Source organism: Athene cunicularia (assembly GCF_003259725.1).
Source record: "Athene cunicularia isolate RWA chromosome 17 unlocalized genomic scaffold, athCun1 chr17_part1, whole genome shotgun sequence".
In the NCBI taxonomy this organism is placed as follows: Eukaryota; Metazoa; Chordata; class Aves; order Strigiformes; family Strigidae; genus Athene; species Athene cunicularia.
Genome location: NW_020799122.1, coordinates 1,225,034 through 1,250,997, shown reverse-complemented (window position 1 = coordinate 1,250,997; position 25,964 = coordinate 1,225,034). Strand labels below are relative to the sequence as shown.

Genomic DNA, 25,964 nt, shown 5'->3' with positions numbered 1-25,964 from the left:
ATGGTCAGAACCCTCTTTATTCTGTCCTGGCGGAGGTTTCTCGGGAAGGTGCCGGAATACGCTCCCGCTGCTTGCCCGGGGCCGTTCAGGACGTGTCCATGGTTTGTACCGTCTCGTCCACCACCTCGATTTCCAGCAGTGCCACATTCTCTGTCAGCACAGCAGTTGTTCCTTTTTCACACTTGTACCTACCATACCTGTTAAAGAAATAGGTGAAAATTAAGCTGGAAAAATGCATTTAAAATTTTAGACCTGATCAGCTTTCTCTAGAAGTTTTCTAGGAAGGTCCAGAGTAAAGGAACTGTACTTGCTGCAAAATCTAAACCAACTGCAGTAACTGAGTTTCAGATAAACCAGTGGGTTTTAGGAAACATAAAGAGTCTTCAAAAAAATAATTACTGACTAACTGGAAAGGCTCTTCTGTAGGAGTGGGGGTCTCATTATAGTGTAGGACATCGTTGCTCAAAGATCAAGCAATTTATTTATTTTTTGCAACTCATTTAGAATAATTTTACCTATGCGTTAGCTTTGGAGTTCTGTGCTAAAATTAGCCTACACTTAACACAAAGACTGCCTCGAATCGAGCCACACTTCCAAAACCTGAACTGCACCTGGCTAAAGGAGCTGTCGCCCTTTTCACCCACTTACAGAGAAGAATGCAAATCTCACTTCAAATAATAAATAAGTAATAAAAACTCTCTGAGCTGAGCTCCCAGAGCCATTTCTGCTCAGAATGAGGCACTGCACTGAGGGAATCCAAATCCTCTACCTGGAACAGTGGCAATAGCATCTGCCTTAAAAAGGGGAAAAGCAGTTTCTTTACATTCTACTATTTTGGCAGTGGACTGAGAAGTTGCACAACTTGTTACACGTAACAGAAAAGTACATATTGCAAAATCCTGTACTGCCTTGGGGGCTGTGATTTCACTGATGAGGCAGCACGGTTCATCAAACGACAGACCCGAGCGTTCAGAAGGAACGTTTGCCAGCTCCTCCACCACCACTTCAGAATTTCATCACCTCCGGATCCTCAATTTATCCCTAACACGAGACCACGGAACGCGTACCTAAACGTAACCGTGCTCCCAGACAGCTCCATGCTTGAATGTTCATGACAAAATTTTTAAGAGGTTCAGAACTACCGTCTTAAGGAAACAAGCGACAGAGTAAAGGTCACCTCTGTGAAGCATTTACAATAGCTGCACAGGCTGTGTAACCCCTCCCGGGGCTTTCAGGAGAATTGCAAAGGGGGGGCTGTGCAGAAACCTCTGATGGAACCTGCCAAAGGGGAGGGGGGAAAAGCACCAGTTTCTACATAGTGGGAATGGTTGAGAGGACTTTGATTAGGAAAGCATGAATGCTTACAGGCACTTTTTTAGTTTAATACATGAAAGGGGACTCATGTTTTGGCCAACTTAAAAAAAAAAAACCAAAAACAACCCTCTTGTGACTGCTGTATTTAGCCATTACCTGGAAACTGTCCTTTCAACATCAGTGTATTTTTGGACAATTTTGGGGAAACTGTAGTGATCAAAACCATGCCTGTGTTGTCTTAATCTTGCACAGAGCATGTTCTGCAGTCCCTGGCTAGGAGGGGGCCTCGAGAAATAGAATCAAACACAACCTCACAGTCCCAGGCTGGGGTCAGGGAGTTTTCTCACGGTTGGTCACGCCCAGCAGCACCCTGTCACACCCCCGGCGGGATCAGGCGGGACTGCAGAGGGCACCGTGGTGCTGCTCCGCTTTGACACCAGACGAATTTCAGCAAGAACACGGCAAACAAAGTGAGGTTGCTGCCTGACAGCAAAAGAAACCCAAGTATCTGCCCCATCACAAGTGTAGGGCTGCAGAGCTCCCTCCCAGGGCCTGACACCAGAGCAGCCCCGGGGCCTGGTGAAGCAGCAAGGCAATTCCTTTGTTTCCTTCACACAGCAGTGCTTGCCCCAGCAGCTCTGCTCAGCTGCAGCCACTAGTTTTGTTTGCTTGTTTACTTGAAATTCAATATACTGACAAAATTTAGTATTACGGGAAATCGGGATTGCTGGGAAGAGCTCGGAGAGCTTCAGGAATACCGACCTGTCCCCCTTTCTGTTGGCCACATCGTATGGACGGAGAAAATCCAACTTGTTCTTGCTTATAACACAGATATCGATGTTGCTGCCGGAGCCCAGGTCGTTGTAGATGCCAGCTGCGATGGCATCTCTCACAAGCTGCTTGGCTTCCTCCTCCTGGAAGAGTTAAAAGTCCGTTGTTGCACACGCGAGGCCCGGCCGGGAGTCAGGAGGGCAGGCACAACCTCACCCCCCAGGACGGACCAGACTTGGTGAAGACAGTCAAAGAAGCAAAATTAAGATACTTTTTTTTTCTTCTGCTTTAACGAATGGAGAAAAATTCTCCAAGTTTCATCTTCCAGGCTTTTGTGCACGTGCACGTTAGGAGTTCCCTGTAGTGCCCTCTGTGTAACACTGCATACAAATTAAGGATTCTGCCTAGTTTAGTTACAAGACTTCCCTAGGTAGGGACTATTTAATCATCCTCTGTAGTACCAAAATTATTTCTGTGATTTTGTACAATAGCCTGGTTTGCAAAATTTATTCATCTCATCTTAATAGTACGTGTGCTGCAAAGCAGCTTTGGCCTGCACTGACCCAGGGCTGGCTAATACCTTCAATTCCAGTCCTGAACACAAGTACAGAGAATTTCAAGGAACCTGCTGAAACCACTGGTCCAACTAGATACCTCTGTCAAAATACAGCAACGTGTAATTAAGTTCATTTAAGTGAAAAAATAGAAAATTTGCTAGTTTCTTTTCTGCTACACACTTCAGAAATTCCATTGGTAATTAAAGCAAAATATGTATTTAATATAGTTCATTTAAGGCACAAAGTATTTACATATTTCAAAAGCCTATTTCTAAATTCGCAGCTAGTAGAACCATATTTGCAACAGAAGTAGAACAGGAAATAAAGCGTTTATTGCTTCTGAAGCCATGCACTAATCCTCCAAAAGTTCTAAAGTTTGCTTAGAGGTTTTGTGTATCAACTTCCTTTCAAAAGGGCAAACGTGCAGCTGCTGAAATGCGCACCCTGCACCTCGCTCTCAGGAATTCACTGTTTAGAACCGTCAAAAGAGCCTGAAGGACCCGGAGCCTGTGTGACACAAACAGAAGCAACATTCAGATGAGTGTCTCTGACGAGGAAACATTTCCAATGCATCAAAGGCTCCACTAAAATACTACAGCAGGCCGTAAGCATCATCCCCCTCCGGTCGGAGCCGCGGCGGGTGCTGCCGGGATGGGGAGGAGACGCCTGGCTCTGCCCCACGGCCCCGCTGCAGGAGGAGGAGGAGGAGGAAGAGGAGAGGCCATCGCAGCGGCGCGGGCTCCCTCTACAGCCCCCGGGCAGCGCTTCGCTCGGTTTCAAAGGCCTCGCTGAAAAACCACACACAGATCCGGGGCCACTGGAAATAACCTGCTGCAGGCGGCGATCGCGTAGTTCCTCGCCGTAACTGAGGGAGGTGAGCGTGAAGACACGCTGCAGAGCTGCTGACCTCATCTGTCGTGTTCCCTCTGGTAAAAGCCGGGTGCAGGCCTGTGCTCTGTCCCCGCCACCGAGGGCACGGCACTGCCCGCGTGTGGGGCCGGGGCCGAGTCCCTCCTGCCCGCGGTCCCCGGTGGTCCCGGACCCCAGGCCTGCGCAGAGCCCCCGCCAACTCCCGCCACCTGCCGAGGGCCTCCGGGCTGTGCCCCCACACCCCCGGCTGCTCAGGAGCCTCCCGAGTACCCACCGGGAACCCGAGACCCTTCATTCCCCTCAAAGGCGTAGAACAACCTTCCTTGACAACTCCCGACTGAAGCGTACGGGGTCCAGTAAAGAAAGAAAAAGACTAAACCGTGTCTGAAGCACAGAAACTTGGACCGGGGGACCCTCCCGCCGTGTTCGGCAGTTGCTGCTCAGCCCAACACGATCACGGCTGAGGGCCGGGTTCACCACCATCGCTCATCCCTGCTGGGATTCCGCACCTTTGAATCATCTGCTACGAGAGACTGTGAACAAGAGAGCGAGTATTCAACGCTGATTTTGATAAATGCAGCTTTTAGAAACTTTGCTGCCTGTAAAGGCCTCGGTGTCTGCCCGGATCCCGCCCCGTGGCGCGGCTGAGCGGGCAGCAGCTGCACGGGCCCCGGCGTACAAGTGCGGCTGAAGAGGAGCCCAAAATTAGCTCAGCTACGACCACGTCTGCTCCCAGCACATGCCCCGCATTCTCCGATGGCCCTCTGGAAAAGAGCTGCTTAATAACAGCAGTCCTCTTCTAACGGCTTCATTAAGGCACTGACCAGGAGGGATGCATTTTTTCCCCTCAGTAAACTAGAGAAATAGCATCAATTCTTATTTCACTCCCAGTTTTATCACTCTTACCAAAAAAAAAAAAAAAAAAAAAAAAAAAAAAAAAAAAAAAACAAACAAAAAAACAACCAACAGTTTCTACCAAGCCACACAGAACAAAACATCCATACTGAAAAAATAATTCCTGTACCTTTCTTCGGTGTTTTTGGTAATAAAACTGTGATAAGTGAGTACTTCCTCATTCAACTGATAGACGACTACTTGTGCTGATCTGTTGCATGCTAAGGGTATTTTAGTACTATAGTGACAGTAAATATACTAAAGTGTGTGTAGTTTTTTTTTTTTTTAAATTGTGGTAGCAAACCAGAATAATTTTAAGCTATTACGTGAGTGTTAGTATAAAAAAAGCACCACAGCTTAGGAAAACTAAAGCAGATTGGTGGGGGTTTGTTCCACTCTCCCTTTTAATCTTTTTTAAACAATGTAAGTCTCACAGAGTCCTCTCACTAATTTAAATTTTATTTACTTTAAAAAATGTACTCTATCAACCTACTGTTATCAAAATAGCTCTAAAAATACCCCGTGCAGTCAGTAGAGCTCAGCTGTAACTGCACTAAGGCATCCGCTACACTGAGACAGCCTAAAATGTAACCTCAGCTCTTCCATCTGACACAGCGCAGCCTAGTCCACGAACCTGGAATAATTTTAATTTTAGAAAACACTGCTTCCATGCTGTTTACTCCTCCTCCTCCTCTTCTCATAATTTAGAAAGATGACCAGAATAGCCACAAGAAAAAAAAAAAAAAACAACAAACAACCTACAGCCTTCTTTGACAGATCCTGCACACCAAGTTCTAGCAAGGACTGCAGGTTTCCATCAGGAAATAGGGGGTAGGCATGAAAAGTGCTGACACAGGCTTAAGTACAGGGCACGCATGAGGCACTGTAATAATTAATCTTAAAAAACCCTAAAAGTTCAGAGTATATAAAAGGAGCACTTCCTACTTTACGGTTGCAAAGACCAAGCTAACTGGGAATAGCATTCTCTCGGGTCCACACTGCTTCTGAAATGAGATTACAGGGAGAGTGATGCGCTGTAACACAAGTCAGCGGTGACAAGCAGCACTTTATAGAGCTATCTGTTTGTCTCCATCACCGCATCGCACAATGTGTCCCAGGACTCCAATGTGCAACTCCATTTACCACTACATGACAAATGGGCGGCACTTGTAAAAGGCGCAAAGAGGTCCAGATCAGCCGTGTAATGGTCACCACAGATGTACCGCGGTGCTTGAGGGGGGGGAAACAGACCCCCAAGTTCATTAAAGTGACCAGTAATGGATCTTTCAAAACGTGTCTTAGGAATAGTACAGTAAAGGCTAAAATAAATAACTCAGCATGGAAGGCTAATCTGAAATGGTGTTTGATAAATTATTTATAACACAGACAATTGTCTGCATTTAATATCGGCGCTACTAGTAGCATCTTTAAAAGATGATTTATGTGTTGTAATGCCATTAAGCTTTATATGGGCCCACTGCTAGCTATAAAGTCTGCTGAGATTTAGAGAATGAGTTTTAAACTGTCACTGCAACATCATAGTAGATAGAGCCTGTATTAAATCTTTACTTTAAACCTGTTATCTGGAGAGTTGCATTTTGTAGACACTCAGGAACTGATAGATTACCCCTCTCCAGCTGCTATGGTACAAGTCCCAAACAGCACCAATAAGGAACTTTTACACATTATTCTTGTATATGACTTGAATCAAGTTTCTCTTCTCACTTAAGCAATTTCCAGATTTCAAATGCTACTGAAGGAGAAAGGGAAAGAGACTTTCTTACAGAAGATGTGGCTCTTTCTACACCGTATTAACGCTGTCTTTACTAATAGCTCTTAAACAAGTTTATCACCATGCCTCCAGCAGTAAAGAGAGCAGCCGGAAAGCCTTTGTGAATATTATTTCCTCAACATTTTGCAGCTTTGCAAACAAGTTAAACAGGGAGATGCCCTTTCCAGATTTAAAAAATGTAGAAAGGATTTTTTTTTTTTTTTAAATTCTTACCAGAGTGAAGTTAATACCTTCTGTGGGTCACCAGTATACTGTTAGATATGACACATAGCGCAGTTCTCCAACAGTAAAACTTGCCAAGAATTTGAAATATAGTGCACAAGGAATATTAGTATACAATTAATGAGATAGCGTGTAACCATTTTCATAAAAATTATAAAAAACCACAAATACTTAAATAAAATGAAATTTGTTCACATTCTATGGTGTAAAACATTGATCCTACTTATCCTACTTAAAGTGAGAACCCACAAGACTTACATGGAAGGAGAAGGGGAAAAAAAAAAAATATCAGAAGCTTCAGGAAGGACAATGATAATAAAAAATAAATCTATAAAGGAGTGTTGGGAATTTGGGGCTAGGGAAGTGATACCTCTTGAAGGACATAAGCACCTACAGAAGCATAATTAGACTTTGGAAGAGTAATCAGCAGACTACAACATGCGAGAGGATGTCTAAGTCTGCCTGTTGGGAGACGCCGCGGTGGAGATCAATATGTAACTGGAAGCAATGCTAAAATCTGCTGGCTAAGTCCAAAGAGATAACAAAACTGAGAAGCAAAGTACTTTGTGTTTTTCTTGTAAGGGGAGGTTGAAAGACTCCATTAGTGAGAATGAATTTGTTTTGGCCACCTTTTGAAGGTGGAAAGAAGCTGGCAAGTAGTACCTCCTAAGCAGATGAATGACATACCTTCACCAAAAAAAAAAAAAAAAAAAAAAAAAAAAAGTGTTTCAAGTAGTACCTCCTAAGCAGATGAATGACATACCTTGTTTCATAATTTTTAATTTTTTGAGACCTACGCTACAATCAAAATAGTTTGCTTTTCTTTCATCTTTGATCAGGTAAATGAAATTTAAAAGTAGCCAGTCTTTCTATTTCACCCCCTTGTCCTCCTTCCTCCACCATCTTTTGTTTGTGCTCTAAGAAGTCACAAAAGAAGTTCGAGGCAGAATGCTGAGATTTAACAGTCCAAACAATGCAAAACAGGCTATTAAAATAGATATATGTGGTGAATATGTAGGATCAGGACTCCAAATCACAGAAAACAGCATTAAACTGACATGCCAAATGACTACAGCACAAAACCATCTACAAGATAGAAGTTGCAAGTAGAAAGACTTAAAGCAATGATCCCACCAAAGGCAAAGGGGTTATGAAAATCAGAGCCTGTAAGATCAGCAGCATCTGGGAGACATGGAGCAGGAAAACACCAAGATGGGTCCTGGGAACAACCACCAATCCGTGCACAAAGAGGAATGGGCAGAAATTATCCGAATATTGGGACTAAACCCGTGCCCTGTATAGGTATGATCCGTTCTGCTGAATTTCAACCACGCACTATTTTGGAATCATGTGTGCTCTAAAGAAAAAACTTTAAAGAAAAATCTGTCTTCAACTATTATACACAAGTTTATTTAGTTTTACTGAACAGCTGTTTTAAGATGAACAGAAACTCAGTGGTTTCTAAAGCAAAAGGGGGGAGGGAAGCAAAATAACTCTTATTACTTTGTGTGTTGCACAGTTATTTTAAATCAGGGTTAACGTGTATCATGTTATTTTCCAGTTCTGTTTCCACAGCCTTATTTAACAAGAAACTGAAATGCTCCAAATTCTGAAACATTACTTTCATTCACTTGCAGGAAGGCAAGGGAATGACTCAATATTTGCACAACAAACAGTGTCAAGGACTCAAAGACTATTAAATATGATTAGAATTTTCTCTCCAGAATACATCCTGTTCAAACGCTGTGGAACATGCCTTCTGTTTGGAATGGTGACTTCAAATACATTTGTCTGAATTCTAACTTCTCCGCAAGCTTTCAAAGCTGGACTTCTATTCAAAAGGGGGGTTAAAAAAAAAAAAACAAAAAACAAACAAACAGAGGCCAGTATCAGTTACATACATTCCTGTATTTCCCTGCACCACTGCTCCCTTCATCACTGGGCACCTTCTCGAGTGCCAAGTCTACAGAGCCTGTCCGTGCCACCATCACCACAACAGTACATTAAAAGACAAAACCCCAGGCTGCTCAAATCCCTGGATTACGAACACACCAGGGTCATTGTGCTGCCTACCTTACACAGGAAAAAAACCAGTAAAATTACTTTTGTTAGGAAGTAGCAATCTTCAGCACAAATATGGCATGGGCAGGAAATTACCCAAAAAGAAAATCAGAGCGTAGCACTGATCTAACAGTCTTGTTAAACCTCAGCAATTCACATTTTTACACAAATGTACCTACAGTCATTCCTTACCAGATCACAGAATCATGGAGCAGGTGATTCTCCGCTGCATTTGATGTCAGTTTCGTTGTGAATAATATATTAGTAAATGTTTATTTTTCTAACTGGTTTCTACAAGGAACTTTTCGAATAAAATGCACCTTAGTCCCTAATTATTATTCTCGGTGATTACAGTTTTTTTCATGTTCCGATGGTTAAAGTCTGCAAGCCCAGAATCATCACCACCCTCCCCCTTTCTGATATCGTACACCACACAAGTATAATAAACCATGTTAATATTTCATACCAGTGTGAAATATGCTGGAGTATCAATTCAACATCTGCTGTCTTTAGGGTACTGGCGTCCCGCAGAGACACTTTCAATTTGTAATTGAGTTCTATACTGAATTAATCAGCAGTTTATCTTTTTTAGTAAAATAATGTCTTCCCCACTAACCTGGATTTACATTAACAATTTATGCCAAATTACCTGCCAAGGCAAGAAACTTATATGATTCGGAATTACTATTCAATAACCTTAGTTCCTACATGTCATTCCTTACATGCATTTCCAACGGCACAGAACTAAGTTACAAGCTCCTCTCACAACTACGGGATTTCTTTTAATACTATTCCCATATTCCGGACTAAGGATGAATATGAAAATTCATTTAATCCCTCACTCATGTCTGTGTGAAGTTCATGGGGTTTTTTTAAGGAACTGATTCTCAAAATAAAAAGAACTCGCTCAGCAGTAACAGAGCTGTACGTTCTGCCAGGCTGCAAGTTCTACTCTGACACTGCGATATCTTCAATTTTCTGTACAGCCACGTTACTGTACAGTAACAGACCTTCGCTACCAGGACATAGCCAGATCTGTAAACCATGCAAAAGATGACAATTAAAATTACTATACAGTACTGCTGCACATCAAAAAACTAACATCCAGCAATAACATGTCTGCCTTCAAGTAAAGCAAATCTCCGCTGATGTGACTGAGACTTTACCTTTGAAAAAAAGATGGAAGGGAATGAAGGTCAACATTTTGTTTGGAAAAACAAGTCTTGGGCCCTCTGGTAATTTTTCCTGCCTAATCCACCGAAATGCTGCACAAAGCTCATTGGCTCAGTCAGTGCAGGCTGACTCCCACCCTCTGCCTCGGTCCCGGCACTGGCCCCGCTCAGACAGAAACTGCACTCTGTCTCCACAGCCCTCGCCACAGGAGCAGCACTCGGGCTTCCTGCCATCTGAAATATTTTCCAGTATGTTTTGCTTGTGTTCTGCAGTTATGGGAGATATACAAACCGAAACAATTTAAACTGCAACACCTGCTCCTGAGAAATGCATCAAAAATAATTACCTGTCCTACATCCACCCTGTGCGGTGAAATGATCTCTTAACATGGAGCCCTGCTTCTGACCAGCTTGTCTACATTATTACCTAGAAAGTTTAAGTGTTACTTTCATGAAGGTGAAGAAATTGTTGCTCTTTGTCATGCTGCAAGGCCCAATTTAAACTAAGGTAACATTTATTTCCCTCGACATAGTCTGTAAACAGAAAACTAGAAGAAGGTGCTACTGGGTATCACTGGTAACTCAGACTGGTATTGTCAGCAGTTTCCCACCTGATTCCCACATGGAAATCGTGCTCTGCCAGATGCAGAACACACATCTCAAACACCTCCCCAGTAATCCCAGCCATGCCAGAGCACATCTAGCTAGCGTATTTTAAATCGGCTTCCCATTTCCTGCTTGAAGTTAGCTCTGCAAAGGAAATCAATCCAGGGCACAACTCTGTGAAAGATGAGAACTGTACTAACCACCCAGTGGATCTAGCAGAAACCAGATTACTGCAGAATAATTTTAATATAATCTAATAAGAAACAGCATGCTAAATCTTTATTTCCTGGATGACTGTCTGCACTAACACCCGAGTACCCGTGGAAACTGCAGTCTCTGAAGGAGACAACGATACAGGTATGCAAGGAAAGCATGAAACCTGTACTGCCACGAGCTCCCTCCGAAAAGGCAGTGAAGATATGCCACTAAACGTCTCGGTTATTGTCACTGGCTAATGAAATAAACAGATACACAGAGCACAAGTACTTATTTTTGTTCACAGAGTCGGATTCCCCCCCCCCGCCCCATTTACTTAATCTCTGTGTTTGACACCAACAGGGGTTCAAGTATCTCAGGCAGGCTCTCCAGCTTAACTCTGATAGTCTGGCTTGATCTCTATTGTCTGCTGTCTGAGTTCAGCCGACAAACCTCCCAGCAAGTGGTCACCTTCCCATGGAGTCATTAAACCTCCGAATGTCAGCTGGTGGGATTAGCCTGCAGACTCCCACACCTGAGCCCTATGGCGGGGACACAGGCATTTTGATCACCATCACTAATGAATACAGAATTCATATGCAGCTTGTCATTGCTCTTGAGCCTCGAATCACACAGATGCAGGCTAAATAAGACTGATGAGACAACTATTGTTGAAGATTAGAGCATTTTGACAGTTTCCAAAAATAGGTCAGTATTATTGTCAGTGGTTAACAAAAATAATACCACCAAATTGAGGGACGGTAGGAAAGACGAGCACAGAAACATTTGAAAGATCTGTACCTCAGCTGTTTAAAAATGGAAGAAAGTGACATGTTTTCATAGTATTTTGTACTATGCGTTGTGCATTAACTGAAATAAGAAGTACATAGTGAAAGTTGCATTTAGACCACTTTTTACTCCGAAACAGCAGAGCCCATCAGCACACATCGAGCACCTGGAGGAAAGCATTCTTTATGCCTCAGCTGCTTCACACTGGGGACATGGGACTGCTCAAAAAATACCTCAAAAATCAGCGGCAAAACCAGAAACAAAAAAACTCTGGACCAGAAGAGCCTGAGTCTACACATTTTGCAACTTCCAGTCCTCTTCCTTGCTATCATTTCTTTGTGAACACACCTACCCTGAGAGCTGCAACTATTAACTGAAAAGGTTACTGCCTCCAACTCCTCCAGTCTGCTCCTCATTACTCCTTTCACAGAGGATTACCCAAATCTGCCAGCTGAATGGCTCCTCGGATTGTTCCCTAACCCGTGTTTGTAAGAACCAAACAAGTTAGCAAAAGTAATCACTGAACAAGCACAAAAGCCAACCTGGCCAACAGGTGAAGGACTGCACATCTCTGGTAGGAGAGCAAGATGCAGTTTTTTGGACAGCAGGGTAAGCATCCACACTACAAGTGGAATACAGAACAGCCCGCTCTTATTTTTAATCTGTTCTTACCCCCAGAGTATTTTTCTTTTCATTCAGTACCACTTGATTTCCTGTTACACTTTAAAAAATGGCACAATAAATGACTGTAAATATAATCTCACATTTTTGGGGTGATCTATTTTAGAAATAATTATTAAATATCTGCCAGACTACCTCCTTCCATTTTTTTCCACCTATTCCGTGCCCCTGAACTCATTACACAAAGATTTACTTCCCTTTCCCTGCAATAGTTCTGCTTTCTGTGGCTTCTACTGATTCTCTCCCTTTTGGACCCTCTTTTTATTAAACCTGGCTGTTTTGATGAAATACAGAAAAGAAAAATGAAGTTACAAGCAGCCTGTTTCCTTGCTTAAACATGAAGCTTTTGTCAGAGGGCTACAACATAGCCTCGCTGTACATCAAGTAATTCTTCTACAGACAAAAGGCTGCTTCTTTTCGAACAACAGAAGTCAAATACTAGATTAAAATATAATACCTCCACCCCAATCTCCCTTAGAATTCAACAACCACAGAATAAAGCCAGAATTCCAGCATTTAATACTGTAGAAACTTTTTTCCCAGATCATGATGGTTTCCATATCCACTGACTCAGAGAATTTCTTTTCTATTGTTTAACACCAGAAGGCATGAATGGATTTGCAAATTCTGACTGTAAGGTTTGAAAACCAGGTGGCTACTCTATTGAAACTCTGTTGAAAGAAAAATTGGCTGCAATGAAAGATCTAAGCTCAAAACACTCCATTAGATGTGCTGTTCTTCCACTTATGTTTTTTAAAGTAGATCTATAGCTGCCCACATGACAGATTAATATTGTTCCACAGTAGTTAGGTGCTTGGCATTACATTTTTGAAGCATCCACAGGCCTTCAGGGCTGAAAGTGTTCACATCTTCAGCAATCTATAATGGTTCCTCTAGAGGCCAGCACTTGCTTCATAATGAAACATGCCTCCATAAATCAGACTGCAGAAGTGGCAGTTGTGTACGTCACCATCTATCTTAGCAGTTTCTCTGAAGGATGTTGGGTAAAGATCATCTCCCGGCATTGCAACCAGGGAAAGGACCATCACAGTTGGCACTGATAAAGCATGTGCTACTTAAATCTGAAGACACACTAAGTCTATGGAAAAAAACACATCCTGCTGGTGTTAGCATGCCTCAGGCGGTGGGAGAAGCTTCAGCAGCTCATCTTCAAAAGGCAGAGAGCCAGGGCTCTAGAAACCTGCAAAAACTGGCTAAGCCTGCAGTCGTCTTTTTTTTTTTTAATTTTTTTTTTTTTTTAAGTTGAGCATCTTCAAAGTCTACGATTCTAACTGTAGGGCACAGCAGCTGCCACTGCAGATTTGATCCTCTCAGCTTTTGGCAGCTCTCAACTTGAAATTCTAGCAAAAGAATTTTTCAAGTTGCTATTATTGCCTGTCATGGATTTATAAATATTGTGCACTATCTGCTGTGGCATGGCTCTCATGGGACACCAGTGCATGCCAAAAGCATAACAGAATGAAAAACAGTTCCTATTCTTCAAATAAATGCTAATTTTTTTTAACTGTGCTCACACGATGCGTTTGGTGATCAGCTTCAATAGTACAGAATATATATCAGAGGCAAAAAAGCTGATTGTCTTTTCCAGTAGTATTCAGCTGCTACTTTCATTAAGCTTGTTTAATTACATTCCAGATGCTAATTTGCAAGTCGATACCAGAGGGTGCAGGACAGTTTGCCTTTGAATCATTTTTCTGTGATGTGATGGTCTTGAAGCACACCACTACCCTCCAGTAGCCCTAGCAAGATATTCTGACAATTAGTGCAAAAGAAAGCAGCATTGATCTTGACAGAAAAATATTAATCCTCTACTCATTTTATTAAATTAATCTCCAGGAATTTTAAGTTTATCATCATTGCAATTTCATATCAAGTTTTATGTAAAATATAGGTAGCATACTTCCAGTTTAATATGGTTTAATTTCAATAGAAATATCGTTTCTTGTTTTGTTACTTTACAGGGAGAACAACAACATCCAACTCTAAAGGTAAATATTTTAAGCTGGCAGCCATAACAGAAGAGGAAGAAGCATTTAAGAGTACAATTGAGCTTTATCACCTGAAACTTGACTGGTTCTGTTAATATGACTACTAAATTGTTATTAGATAACAGAATTTCAAGTAAAAACAAAGGAAGGGTTATGGTGCATGGAAATCCCAAAGAGCTAAATGTCTATTTCAACAAACCGGTAGGCTGCTTTTCTACATGCTTGGTTTAATGGTGAATATCTGCTGCCATTTATGGTTGTGTACGAAGACAATTTAATTAGGATGACCTTTCTAAATAGGAAAAGTTGGAGATTTACCAATTTTTGGTGCCTTTTTTGGTTGCTCTTACACAAAGAATGACTTAAAATACGAGCTCGAAAACTAGCTGAGAATAAGATGAAATTTTTAGTTCCGTAGCACAGCTCTTTGACATTTGTATCTTTGAAAGCAGACTATTATGCTGGAGCTGTTGATTCCAAGGATTTGTAGCCCATGTTTTCAGTATGAATAGCACACATGCCAAGTGCGGTGTCACACAAGAGGCTGGAAAAAGACTCTGTCATTCTTACAGCGGCATGAGGGGATAGGGGGGGGGAAAAAAAAAAAAAGTCTACCTCTATCTAGTGGTTCTTTCCATCAGTCATCTAGTGTAATGCTACTTGCAGAAGAAACTTGAGTGCCTATTAAAAATATTCCAGTATTTCTGATGGCATTTATAAATACACTAGAGGCCAGAAGTCCAGTGTCTTCAGACACTGCCTAACACACAGCAGCAACACAGGAATCCTGATCTTGCTGCTTTCTTGTAATTTTGCACACCTACAACTTTTTCATATATACCAGCAGAAAAGAAGCCAGTTCCAGGAATAATTGGAAAAATGCTTATTATTTTATGCAGTTTAATGTAAAACTTCTCAAAACAAGTTTGGTAATTTGGAGGGTTTTTTTAAATCCACTGGTATTACACACCACGTTTCTTCTGGAGATGTAACGGGATACGGCACATCACTTTAAATTTTAAATTTAATTGATCAAATTTAGAGAGGAACTCAGTGGACTTATGGGATCATTACCTGAAAATATAGTGCATCTGAAGGGGAGGAAATGACCCACAGCAGTTGCATTACAAAGATGAGGAACATCTGAAGACCTTTTCTGAAGTAAAACAACTTCCCCCTTTTCCACAATATTCAGTGATACTAAATAGCTGTAAGATTTGTTATACCTGCATTTTAGGGTGAAATTATTGCAGCTGTTAGTGTTACAAGTCATTTTTTATGGTTTCAATTTTCAATTTTGTGTTCAATTCTCAGTTTTTTCTTTACTGTGGAATTATTAATCAATTGGAATGAGAAGAAGCATTCACAGAAAGTCTGAAGAGATTAATGTGGTTTAAAGAGGGCTTGACACTACTGAGGCACTTTACAAAACAGTCACAGAAAGCCCTTTAATTGTTTTGGGTTTATTTTCATCAATTATCTGCAGATAACTGGATTTTTCAGTGTTTAGTTTAGCAGGCACTGAACATGGTGTAACTGAGGGTAAGAAAATACTATAGATAATATAAAAAATAATGTACTGCATAACTGTGTCATTTACTCTGATCCTAATCATGACACTCCAGCTTTTAGCTCTCCTGAATGATTCTTTATGATGAACAATCAAGTATTTTTCAGTTTTTCTCAGGAAAACACAAACAACCCATAACCTTATACATCTTCTGATAATCAGCTTTTAAGTAGATATTAAAAATAAAAGTGCAGTTACTAGTTCTGAACATACCAAATCAACCAGAAATCTAATTGGTTTCACACACTACTTGAACATTTTTTGTGGATTTTACAATCACACAGTCTCTTTTCAAGATTGAGAGGACTGACTACTGATGGAAAAACAGCAATATTGCCTATGCAGGGGCTGTTAAATTCCTCAAGTCAACTATAATCAGTAAATTGTATGTTTTTAAAGCTTTCACTTACATTCAAATCACGCAAGTTTTTCCATATATAAATTTGCAAGAAGCTACATTTCCTTACATTTATTTTACCCATCAATTTTTACAGCTTTGCAGTAAGCTGACATTAGTACATTTTAAGTGCAGGAAAACTAGAGGAGATTTAACTTTTTTAAAGCTTCAAGCCTCTTAAATTCTTATGATCATAAGGATTATTGAGGCAAGAAACACAGAGGTTTACCAAAAAAAAAAAAATTTCTTACCTCCATGTCTGGTTTGTATTTATCTTCGAATACTGCCATAGCTGCTAATGATCCAGAACCTACGGGAACAAAATGAGGACACTTTATTAGCCAGTGTATTTAGATACAGCTTGGGGTTTATTTAAAGCAAAAGGTAACAAATAGCAGCAGCACAAACCAGACTGAAGTCTACTTTAGCTTACTACACACTCCAAAGTGTCTACCCTCTTTAAATCTTTTAATTTAAATTTATAGCTACTGTACACAGACTCGTCTTGGTCCCGGTTCTGACAGCCTTTTTCTTTTTACTATTTTGAACACTAAAATACAAAAATGAGGTTAGAAAAGGAGAGTTAACCGAATGCCACAGTTTGCAAATCCTACTTCTCCATCTCTCCTGCCCCACTTTTGTGCCTGGCCACATTAGAGGGTATGTCACTTAATACTAAGCCACTCAGACTGAATAGATTGCTTTAACGAGCTGCCCTGGCACAGTCACCTTTACACATGGGGACGAGTAAACTAGCAATGGTAATAGGGTAGCTGGCTCCTGCCATCAGGTTATTTCCCATATCTACTTTTAAACAGTTTATTATGCATTTACTTTGTGCCATTATTTTTACATTGAACAATAACAGCTGAACAGACAAAATGACAGATAGGGAAACGCGGCTGTAACGTTACTTCTCTTCAAGGATGCAGTGCAAGCGCAGTAATGGAACAGAAGCCATCTCTACCCAGAGCACTGTAACTGCAGGTGTTATAAATGTGCTTTCCAGAAATTGATAGGAAAACCAGTATGATACTATTTGAAACCATAAACTTGCTTTGTTCAGAAAGAGTGAGTCTTCAGGAAGATACCTCGTCCGTCTGTGGCCCTAACCATATTTCAGAGCACACTACTTTTGGGGAGTGAGTAAAGTTACCTGCAATTTTTTACTCCAATTAGAAGATTTTTTGGCATTTATTACTTTTTAACTTGTTTTGCATACTGCTATCTGTTTAGCTGGGTCACAGAGAAAGCCATATTTTCTATTTAAAATGATTTGTGTATATCGCTTGACCACCTCAATGGTTTAGTGAAAGAAAAAGGCAGCGATTAAACAGTTTCAAATGAGGTGTCCTGCTGATTTTATCAAGTCTGCTGAATGTATAATGAAAAAGGAGAAGCTGACAGTGACACTGTTGAGAAAATACAGACTACCTTATCTGAACCATTTAAGGAGGTCCAATTATAGATCAAATTTAAAGGGTAGAAACGGCAGATTTACAGACACAAATCAATGAACATGGTAATCCCAATGAATATGACAGATATTCCTGTTACAGAATATTGCCGTGGTTGAGGATCATTACCTTTACAGTACCAAATACATCACATCTAAAAGCAGTAGGACACTCTAAGTGTGTTCTTGTATTACAGGCAATGACTATTCATTTACACCTCGAAGCAATACGTGACTCCATTTTTTAAATGCTGAAACTGGGAATAAAGAAGATTTTTAAGCAGGGAAAAGCAGAAATGAACTGCTGATGCAAACAACTGATATCACAGAACAAATCACAAATAAAAGGAATTTTACTGATCCTTCAAACAAGGTCAAAATAAGGTGTGTTCCAAAACAAATACAGGACTTGAACCGTAAAATAATTCTTCTTGTGGAATGACACAGGAACATTTCTAATGAGGGAAAAAACCAAATCTGAGATATGGTCTCAAACGAAGACCACATTCTTACTACACTCAAATGAAGGCCTACCATAGGCACAACGGGAAGCCTCAAAACTAGTAAACAATCTTACCCTCAGGTAATGGCTTTCTGAAAAAAAAATGAGAATGTAAAGACTACAAAAATGTGCAAGAATTGAAGAATAAACGGTAGTATATCTGAAAAATTACTACATTAGCTACTGAGCTAAGAAAAAGTGGTCTTAATTTCTTAAAACTTCTACTGACAAAAATCATCAATAACACAAATACTGCAATAGTCTCATGTGTGGCTCAGACTGGATTCATTCTTCCAGCTCCTTTTTAAAAGAAGTTTCCAAAATAACCTATGGGCAAGAACTCAGCAGGCTTATAAAGAAGGGAACCTTACATTCTGTTACATTAAATCCATTATGTAGAAAGGACTATTATTTAATTATTTATCTCACTGTGTTTCCAAGACACAAATAAATGCCAAACCTAATATCAACTTTAAATAAATAAATGCAGACAGCCCTATAATGTAAGTTTTCAAAGAGCTGCTGAAAGCCTTAATTTAATTAAACCTATATGTAGACATTTACATCTGAAAACCGAGATCCCAAGGAGGTTCTAACAGAACAGGAAGTAATGCTGGAAAAGCTGAATAAACTCGATTGTGGTTTTTTTTTCCTCTACTGCTTATAAATCCTAAACATAAGCTTTATAAGCTTGCATTTAAAAAAAAAAAAAGTGCCTCAGCAAAAGTCTCACAGCACAGCTAGCCATTCTCTGAAAGAACAGATTTTTGTAATCTTAAATAGCACAATGAAAATTTTTTACTCTTACTAGCACCAGATGTAAACATTATGTCTTTAGAAGCACAAATAGATGTATACTTCTGTATTTCCCCATCAGATCATCTGCTGCTTGACAACAGCAGCATAAGCTGTTTTGAAAAATACTAATGATGTGCACATAATTCACCTGTAGCATATTAAGAAACACCCTCCATCTCCCCTATTTGGTGGGCTGAAACCCATCCCTTGATTGACTCTCCATGCAGAAACGCAGAAAACTGGCAGCGGGCAGTTGCTCGTGAGCACAGTTGTGAACTTCCCTATCCAGTTACACCGACTTCCCTCTACTTGTCAAATTCCACATACGATCCAATCGACCCCACAATGTTCCAAGTAGTTCCACTGACCTGTGAAAGCTATGCATTGTAACAGGAGAGCTGGCAATAAAATCTGTGAACTTAAGTAAACATTGCAAGTATGGTTTTCTTATTGCAGTACCTATAAAAGCACAGAAAACTTAGATATTAAGGGTCTATGGAGAACCTGTTTGTATGTAGGGAAACAGCTGTTCTCTTGTCCACGTATTCAGTGCCCACCAATAATTCATTTTTAACAAGCATGCTTTGCCTTTATGTAGAAACAAGCTTAACAATTCCCAAACATAATGTCTGGAGAAAGATAAAAAATCCAAACATTGCAAAACACCGTCCATTAATTAGGGATAGATGTTCCCACCTCATACCCGAGAATAACTGATTTAAGTCACTACCAGTTAGGATTCAGCATTGCCAAGATGCAGCACTTCAACCTCAAATCTATTAAAACACTCAAGAAAGCTGCACAATAATGTGTCATGAAATAGTGTCTTCAACAGAGCTCAGATCCAGAGTCATACCAAACCAGGTATTTATCTTGGATAGACAACTTTGTCTGAAATCTTAACACACAACCAATGCAGAAACAGGAAATTTTCTTTGTTGGAATTTTTTTTTTTTTAGAAAGTTGGAAGTTTACAACTGTTTGGTGTATGAGCAATAATAATAATTAAAACAAAGTATAATTGGTAAAATCATGTATTTGTATTATGTAACGTTCAGGAAAAACACCTTTCAGCCAGATTTTAAAACCCAGTAACTGCTATGAATGGTTATTACTTCAACAACCCTGGAAACAATCATCAAGAAAAAAAATGCCATATCGATTCCAAAGAACTTACTTTGCATACATTTTCAGTAAGCTACACTTTAGAAACAAATATTCAGGGGGTATTAATTTAGCATCTAAATAAAAATACTGATTGACAGACAATTATAAAGACCTACAGAAACTGAGATGCAAAGCTCTATTCTGAGGCAAATGCTTTTCAGTCCAATAATCAGCACAAACCAGGTAATTTATGAAACCGTAAGATTTTCTTTTCCTTATTCTTTAAGAAACATTGGTCATTTCATAAGTTTTCACAAGTAAGTTATTTAAGAATTTTCTGGACTCAAGTGTAATAAACTCACTTTAAAAATCCCATCTGGTCTACTGCTTCAGTTCTGATTTAAAGTGAAAGATAATTATTGATACATAGCAAAAAAAAAAAATCCAGCCAACGGTCATTTCCACCGTGTTTTGCAACTGCTGTAGCTTTTCGAAACAGATGAACTGGATCTTTTTAGCAGAACATTCACTGAAGACAACTTCTTATTGCTAAGCACAGTCCATTTTCATCACCCAAGGACCTGTTTGCTACCTCAGCTTGCCACACTGGAGGATGTACAGAGCCTTGAGAGAGCAACATTTAGCACTTGCTAATCCATCAGTGTCAGGGCTCCCTGACAGGGCATTTATTCACACGCACTCATTGTTATTCAATTTGCTGTTCATTCTAGGTAAAAATTCGGTGATCTCCACAGCCCCATCGATCGGGATCATTTTTCACCCTGGTTCCTGGCTGAGGGGCTGAGTCTCAGCAGTGGTAGTGCTTGCTCTGCAGGACGACATTGCCAATGCATGAAGAGCTGATTTATGAATATGAAGCAACACCAGTACCAGGGGACCAGCTTTAGCCACTAGAGACTACAGGAACATACTTACTGTTTCCAAAAGCTGAACTACAGACTTCAAGTGCTTTAATTTTATGCATGCATTTCATTATAAGTCTTGGCCAGAAGCTTTCCTAGACAAGCCAAGCAATCAGACAATCTTGCACCGTTTGCTGAAATCCAATTTTGTCCTTTGTCAGCATAAACAGTTTAATTTGATGTTTTCACTCCTGAGTAAGCACTGAGTATCTTTTAAGTCTCCCTTGCAAGGGAGGACACCACTCTTGTCCATCCACAAACACACTCCAGCACATTAACACAAACAAAACCCCAACACCTCAACCACCTTTCCTATTTAACACTGAATTTCCAGAAATTAACTAGCCAAAAATACCCACCCCGACTTAATAAACTGCCCTGGGGGGGGGGAGCAAATGATAGATTGGTCTAAAATTGAAATGCAATTCCAACTATCTCTGATTTGACCTCTGATACTTTTTCTGTTGTTTCAGTTCTTTATATGCATAACCTAATCTTTTTATTAAAATATATTGTAGTCACTCGAGAAAGTAGCAGTGTACCAGGCATAGAGAGGTAAAGGACATTTAGCCAAGAAGGGCTTTGTTTGACAGCACGACCAAAAGTGAGATGTAATCACCAGACACAGACCTTGTAAAGCCGACAGCAAATCAAAGGTTAAACTACAATGAACTTAATCCATTGATATTCTACTTCCTACTTGTTTGAACTTCTGCTATGTTATTGTTGTGGAGGGAAAGAGGAGCAGCCAGGATTTTCAGAAATGCCACATTTTAAAGCTTTTAAACAGACACACGAAAGTAACCATGTACATAATGGAAACTCTGTGGCTTTATTCAGGCAACCAACTACTGGCAGCTCTCAGTACGGAGTCACTTACAGCGTACTACAATACTGGATATAAGACAACTATAAGAATGAGAAATTTACTTTTTTTGTGTATCAAAGGCTGAACAATGACATCACCTGACCGTTCGGTGGATTTTATCTGCCGAGTGCTCGGCCGGTTCCTGAGGTAACGGCACCATCTCTTGGTGCGGCACCGCCTCTGCAAGTCAGAAGTTCTTACGCGGGTGTAAGCGGCTGACTGGGTTAAAAGCTGTACTGCTTCAGCAGTGCAAAGGCCCAGAAGAAAAAGAAAAACTTTTCACGTTTCCACGCATAGAGGAAGCAGGTGTTTTATCCAGAGATGCCAACCACGAACAGAAAAAGATTAACTAAAGTTGTGTTTTCCCATCACAGCATAAAAACTGCATCAGACACAGGCTGAATCTGATGTACTAACCTGACACATCATTTCCAGATCAGTTTTGTTTTCTGATGTATTTGGACTCTACATTACTCTTCCAGAGCTCTACCAAAACCAAGATTTCATTTAAAATCATCCAAACCTTCAAAATTAAATGCGTGTCTGAAATGGTACAGCGTCTTCTTGAGTGATCAAAGAGCAAAAATGATTGCAACCCTGGTTACATTTGGAATTTTACTTCCTCCAGATATATGATATTCTCAGTAGGGCATTAACCTTAAAAGCCACAGATGAAACTGCACAAGAATATTATTAGCTCAGAAAGCTCTAGTTTAATCTTACCAATGTCTCAGTGACATCTTTTACCATTTTTTACCCTCTACTCCCAGATTACTGCCTATTGATCACAGAAGAATTCAGAACTAATCAAACAAGCCAACACTACTATTGAAAATACTCCCTTTGGCAAAGACTGGGCAAGTTCTGTAATATTTCAAGATGTGTGTGTCCTTCCCTTCAACAATGCAGGCGTTATTTCTCTTCTCAAAAAATATGAGGATGATGGTGATCACTAAGGCTCTTCTGCAAGTCACAAAGCTTATTATAGCTTATTGCTTCAGGATTCTCACCACAGGGACTCTCCAAGCATCCCTCACTAATCACAAAACAGAACTAGGCATCTAAAGAAACAATTTTATCTAGAGGATATGGACAAAGAATTGTTAGACATAGGTGGAATGACAAGTTTAACTCACAAATCAAGGTTAGAAATGAAGATTTTGTATTTTGTAACACAGTGTTTTCCTGAATATACTCCTAAGAGGCTTCTAATCGGGTTGTTAAGCAAGATCACAGGTAAAGGGGTACACACTCAAGAGCCACTTCACAACTTTAAAATATTGCTCCTGCAAAGCAGCACTGAGTACAAATTTGTTCTCTCCTGTAGGTATTCTCCATCTTCTTCTGTAGAACTGGGAAGTAACAAAGCAATGTTTCTGCTTTTTAAGCAAGAAAGACTAGACACTCCAGAAAGCTACTGATGATTTACATTCTGCTGCCACAAAGTACCTACTTGCCCATTATCCCATATTTTTGTTTGTAGTTGAAATAACAGCAAATAAGAATACATTTACCAAGATTGTATTTTACAATGTATCCTGAACATTGCTTTTGTAATTGGTCTTGACAGTACCTAAATGCCAAAAAAGCACGCTAAAATTTGTAGTTTCAGCTTTCGGTATTATCACAATCCTGAATTTGAAACTGAGACACACACAGAACTGCACATACCTATAGCTCTAATTACTGCTATTACAGAAAACATTACAGACAGAAGAGTTGGGGTACTAACACTTAATAACCTGATGGTGGGCTACTGATGTCAAGTTGACCCCAGCAATAGACAGAATTAAACTACTTTATTGAGAAGCTCCATACTGTAGTTAAGACCAACTATTATATGTAGCAAGTAAACCAGGTGTTGCTTCACTACAGTGAAGCACCTTGAGTAAAATACAGCTGCTACTCAGCAAAAAATACAGAAACACAACGGTCCCAAAGGAGAGGCAAGGCACATTTTCTTCCTAATGAAACTACAGAAAAAAAATTCAGGCAGAATGTAATTCCCCAAGTGAGACTTCATACGAACCATGAGTTAGGATTACCTGCAAATCAAGTCTCTAGGGATTTTTTTTTTTTCCAGCAAGCTTTTGGGAATCACGCATTTCTCTTTAAGGCATGCTTGAGAATGCACACAGTAACTCTCTTAATACCAGGTTTTTGGCAGCTTAAATAGTGTAACAGCCCATGTTTTTAAAGCATTAGAAAACAGAGAACACTGCACCTGCCTTACAAATACGGGTACAACTTCATCTTTGAAGTCTGAGGTTTGTACAGCTCCCAGCAAACAACAGAATTTAAGTAAAAACACATTACATTTGATTTGTTCACCCTTTCTACCAGACGGTTGCGTCACAATACCAAGGGTGTAGCACTTACCCATGGTCACATAAGGCAGCTTGTCAGTCGATCCATGGGGATATATGCTGTAAAGGTGAGGTCCCGTGACATCTACTCCCCCTAAAACCAAGGCAGCCCCGATGTAGCCTTGATACCTAGGAGCAATGATTATACGTGAATTGGAAGGTCCACAATAAAGCTCTGGTTCTTTTTAACACAATGTAAGCATTTGTAAGTTTTTTCATGGTTACACCAGGTACAATCTCTGCAATACTTTTTATTGAAAGATTGCTTCTACTATCTGTGAGCAATAGTTTTAAGTTGTTGAATAAAATATGGTGTATTTCAGTGTCAAGCAGAATGGACTAGCAAGTAGGATGGATGACACATTTGTGCTAACAGGGAGAGAATTCCAATCAGTCTTCAACCCTTAAATGAAATTCCTGTATCTGCAATTAAGTTTTTATTTAAAGACTTCAAAAAAATGTCTTCATTTCCCCCATGAGATGTTCTTAGCTGCTTTAACTTCTTAATTTATTGTTTTGTGACACTTTAAAAAAGGCAAATTGCCTAGCAATACAGCATTAAGTGACTGAGCTAAATTATTATCATTTATCTGTCAGTTGGTTGCACAAAGCATTTTCTTTCCATTGTTGTATTCCATCTTCCTGAAGACTTTCCAATAGCTTCAACAATAACTTTACTTGAATACTCTTGTTTCATTCTCTCTTTCTCCTTCAACAGCATTTTCTAGTTCTGCAAAAGACAGTACTAAACAGTACTGGAATACTTAAAGGTCTGCCCTCACTCTAAGTGTAGGTTCTACGTCATGATGCTGGTTAGGAAACTCAACTGCCACTGACTGACTGTGATCAGTCAAGCACTCAAATCTTAGGATAACTTAGTACTACTTCCAACCAGCTTACTCATTTGTCTCATCATACCACTGGTAGGTTTCTATATTAACAGCTGTGGGCTTCAAACAGTTAAACATTTCATTCTTCTGGAAATAAAATACATTTTGAGGTAGCAATTCTATTACAAGTCATATGAAATTTTCAATTTTACAAGCCTGCACATTACAAGATTATTACTGGTCCAGTCATCTCACTAGAGATACACAGCAGCTTTCATGGGTGTGATCAACAGTTTATTAAACTACTGTCTTTCTATTTTTGCCATGTAAATACTAGTAACACAACTATGGTATCAATTCTCTCAAACACTGTAGGCTTGATTTCTCTTCCACCTCAGTTCAAAAGCCTATGACAGAGAGAGCAATTATTAAATCTTTCCTAAAGTCCTGTTATGAACGTTAAGTAGGCTGAGGAAGGATGCTCCTTCACAGGAGCTAAAATATTATCTAGTGGTTTTAACAGCATTGTTAATAAACAAGAAACCCATCCGGTTACCTAAAAAGCATTTGCTTTAGCATTCGATTAGCTGTGACAACTCTTGGAAGCCGTCCAGTAGATAGTGAATGGAGCTCCAGATTGGATGAAATCAGCTGAGTTGTCATATCGGTATCTGCAGCAGTTCCAGCACCACAACAACTGAAAAAATATTACAAGCGAGTTAGGAAAAGATGGGCAGGACAGAGGAAACAAATAACTCTCTGCTTTATCCAACAAGTAGAAGTTTTCTCACTGTACAGTTGAGGAAATTAAGTTGTCGTACAGTCAATATTTCTAGAGCATGAAACAAGATAACTTGTTTAAATGAAATGCCAAAAATCCCCATGCCTTACTAATAAGTTATATTTTCAAAGCAGACAATATTTGCTGTTAGCAAAGGACATGGCTAAAAATCCCAATACTATTACCAACGCCACAATAAACAACTTACTAGATATTAGGGGAGATGAAGTGTATTTTTGAACAGTTCTTGTCAGCAACAACCATTCCTTCCGTTGCTCTCGTATCTGCTCCGAGGACGATGCCATCCTACAGAAAGGCAGAATTATTCCCAAAGCCTCCATCTCCAGAGGGGGCCTGTCTGGCACCGGCGGCGAGACCGGCTGCACGGCCCGGGGCGGCTCGGGGTACGGCAGGGCCGGGGGGGGCACAGGAC

General features: G+C 40.1%; 1 protein-coding gene across 1 annotated transcript; it reads right to left on the bottom strand.

Moving 5' to 3' along the window:
* On the bottom strand, window positions 1-25,868 carry PSMB7 (proteasome subunit beta 7). Its single transcript, XM_026860334.1, has 6 exons — window positions 25,740-25,868; window positions 25,307-25,447; window positions 23,934-24,049; window positions 16,152-16,210; window positions 2,077-2,228; window positions 1-197 (listed from the first exon to the last, which is right to left on the bottom strand). The coding sequence occupies exons 1-6, from the start codon at window positions 25,793-25,795 to the stop codon at window positions 86-88; spliced, it is 636 nt and encodes a 211-aa protein (XP_026716135.1). The 5' UTR covers window positions 25,796-25,868; the 3' UTR covers window positions 1-85.
* Window positions 25,869-25,964: the final 96 nt, after the last annotated feature.